Genomic DNA, 2,312 nt, shown 5'->3' on the forward strand with positions numbered 1-2,312 from the left:
ACTTGCTTTTGCTGCTGAAACATCATCTGGCTCCTAATGGCTTCTAACATTGTGTTCCTACCTACATTGATCATTTAATACTAGCATCTTCTTTCTGACAAACCACAAACACTTCCAAAACTTGACCTCTTCCCTTTATCGCTTTTGATTAAGAAGAGAAGTATCTGCAGGAAATGCCCTACAAACCACAAAGGATTATCAGAAATATAATGATGGGTGATTCAGGGACTCTGTGGCTCTGCTTGTGTTCCTATAATCTGATCTTGGTCACTCTTCTCTTCTCCGCCGGAGCTTTGCCGTAGTTTCTTCTAGTCGGCTTCTCCAAGCAGCGATAATGGCATCATCATCCATCTCCTCTTCCTCTTCCTTACGCGTGCTTCGCCTGTACTGAGAGAACTGTCTCGATGCAAATCTTTCTTCGCTTTGTTCCACTTTTGCTTCCTTCTTTCCATCCTCTTCAGATTTGGAAAAGCTCTGGGTGAACTTTCTCTTAGCTCCAAATTCTGAGGTGTCTGACCTGGCCTCCTCTTCACATGCCTCCACGTGATGAGATCTAACTCGACTCTGTGTAGATGGTTCAGGGGATTCAGAGTCAAAGGAAGGCTCAGGTGTTTGGCTGAAAACATGCAGCTCTGGGCTCTTTTCTCTGGAACTTGTTGTCTCACTGACCCTTGACCTTGTGAACTTGTACATCGTTTTGTCCTCTTTTGCAGAAGCAGAGGAAAATCTTGACATGGTTCTCAGCGAATCTCCTTTTGACTGGTAGGAAGAACAGCTGTCTAGCTCTTCTCTTTGGGATCTGGAGAATCTGTAGCTGGATGTTTCAGAATCCATCTCTCTAACTTTGGATGATCTGCTATATTTCTCCCTAGACCTCTCACTTTGATCATAATACGATGGTGGTTCTCTTTCTGCTTTCAGGCCACTGAGCCACTTGGTGATATCAGTCTCTGTCTCTGACTTTGGTGCACCTGTGTTTGCAGGTTGACTGGACAGATCAAAGACTGCATCAGTTCTGTCAAGATCTCCTTGCAAGGGTCTCCTGTGGCTGTTTGTTGTACTCTCTCTGTCATCTTCTATTTCATTTTCCTCTCCTTTGGTCATCTTTTTTTTAAATAAAGTGCTGCGTTTATTGTCTCTGATCACCTTTTCAACTTGATAATCTGTCATTTTCTCTCTCAATTCCATTTGCATCTCCTTCTCCTTCCTCCTGATTTTCTTTAGGTCAACATCATCAGCAAAGAGGCTGTACAGTGGCTTGCTTGTCTGTGTTGTCTTCATGTTTGAATTAGCCCCTTCTGTCCTTGCACTCCCTGAGGTATTGCAAGACAGGACAGACTGAGACTCAGCCCTGTGCATGTCCTGTTGGTGAAGCTGAGAGGTAGCAAGAGATGAGCCACTCTGAGCACTGAGAAGAGAAACCTTATCATCCTCTGCACGCCTGCCAAGGTCTCCTGACATTACGCTGGAGGCCATTGCAGACGACGGACGGGACAGCATCATGATCTCATTTTGCTTTTGAGCAATGGTTTCACTGACCACGTTAGCGATCCAGTTCTGAATGCTTGCCATGGATATTGTGTCCCCTGGGCCAACTGGGAGATTGGGAAGGGGTAGACTCGGCATCTGAGGCTGCACTGCCCCTGTGCTGCTCCTGGTCTGTGATAAAGATGAATGATTTGTCTGCATGCTCATTGCAGAAGCTGCATCCTCCGCACCACTTGCAGAAGGCGCTGATGGCCAGAAAGCTGACAGTGGGATACTCCCACTCATCATACTGTCTGTCTCCCAGCTGCACATGGACTGGCTTTCCTCTAAAATTTTCTTTGAACGTTCAAGGAGCTCTACACGCCTCTGCTTCTTTTTGGCTGAAGCAGAATCCTCACTTTTGGCAAACTCCACAAATTCCTCCTTGCTTTCACTGCCCACCTTCTTCTGCCGCTTCATTTTCCAAGCCTGGTAAGCACTCAGGTTAATATCTGACAAACTCTTCCCTTCTGTCCCCTCCCCATCTGCCTGGCTGCCATCTTCTGCTTGAGATGGTGCAGAAGATGATGATTCTAAATCCTTCTTGTGAAAGCCAAACTGGATCCTCTTGATCTTCCACCTTTCCAGAGGAGTCAACTTGTCTTTGTTCTTTTGGCAAAAATTGTAAAAGGAGCTACTGTCTGAAAACACACTCTCCTCATCCACATCCCTCTCCTCTCTTTCTGTTCCTGGGGATTGTCTCTCCCCACTATTTTTATTCTTAGAGCGATACCTCTGAGCAGCTTCCTTCTCAATCTCCACAAGCCTCTGGTTCCACATGTCCC

The 2,312-nt window shown here is 46.1% G+C and overlaps 1 protein-coding gene across 1 annotated transcript in view; it reads right to left on the reverse strand.

Annotated features, from left to right (window-relative positions):
• Positions 1 to 267: 267 nt before the first annotated feature.
• The window catches only part of STYXL2 (serine/threonine/tyrosine interacting like 2), a gene marked incomplete at its 5' end in the record, with an annotated part of 2,847 nt that continues 802 nt past the window's right edge, over positions 268 to 2,312 (reverse strand). The window contains 1 exon segment of the mRNA XM_029087557.1: positions 268 to 2,312. This exon segment is cut by the window's right edge and continues 38 nt beyond it. Within this exon segment, the coding sequence (XP_028943390.1) occupies positions 268 to 2,312 (2,045 nt within the window).

The sequence above is a fragment of the Antrostomus carolinensis genome, unplaced genomic scaffold (assembly GCF_000700745.2).
Source record: "Antrostomus carolinensis isolate BGI_N321 unplaced genomic scaffold, ASM70074v2 scaffold27211, whole genome shotgun sequence".
In the NCBI taxonomy this organism is placed as follows: Eukaryota; Metazoa; Chordata; class Aves; order Caprimulgiformes; family Caprimulgidae; genus Antrostomus; species Antrostomus carolinensis.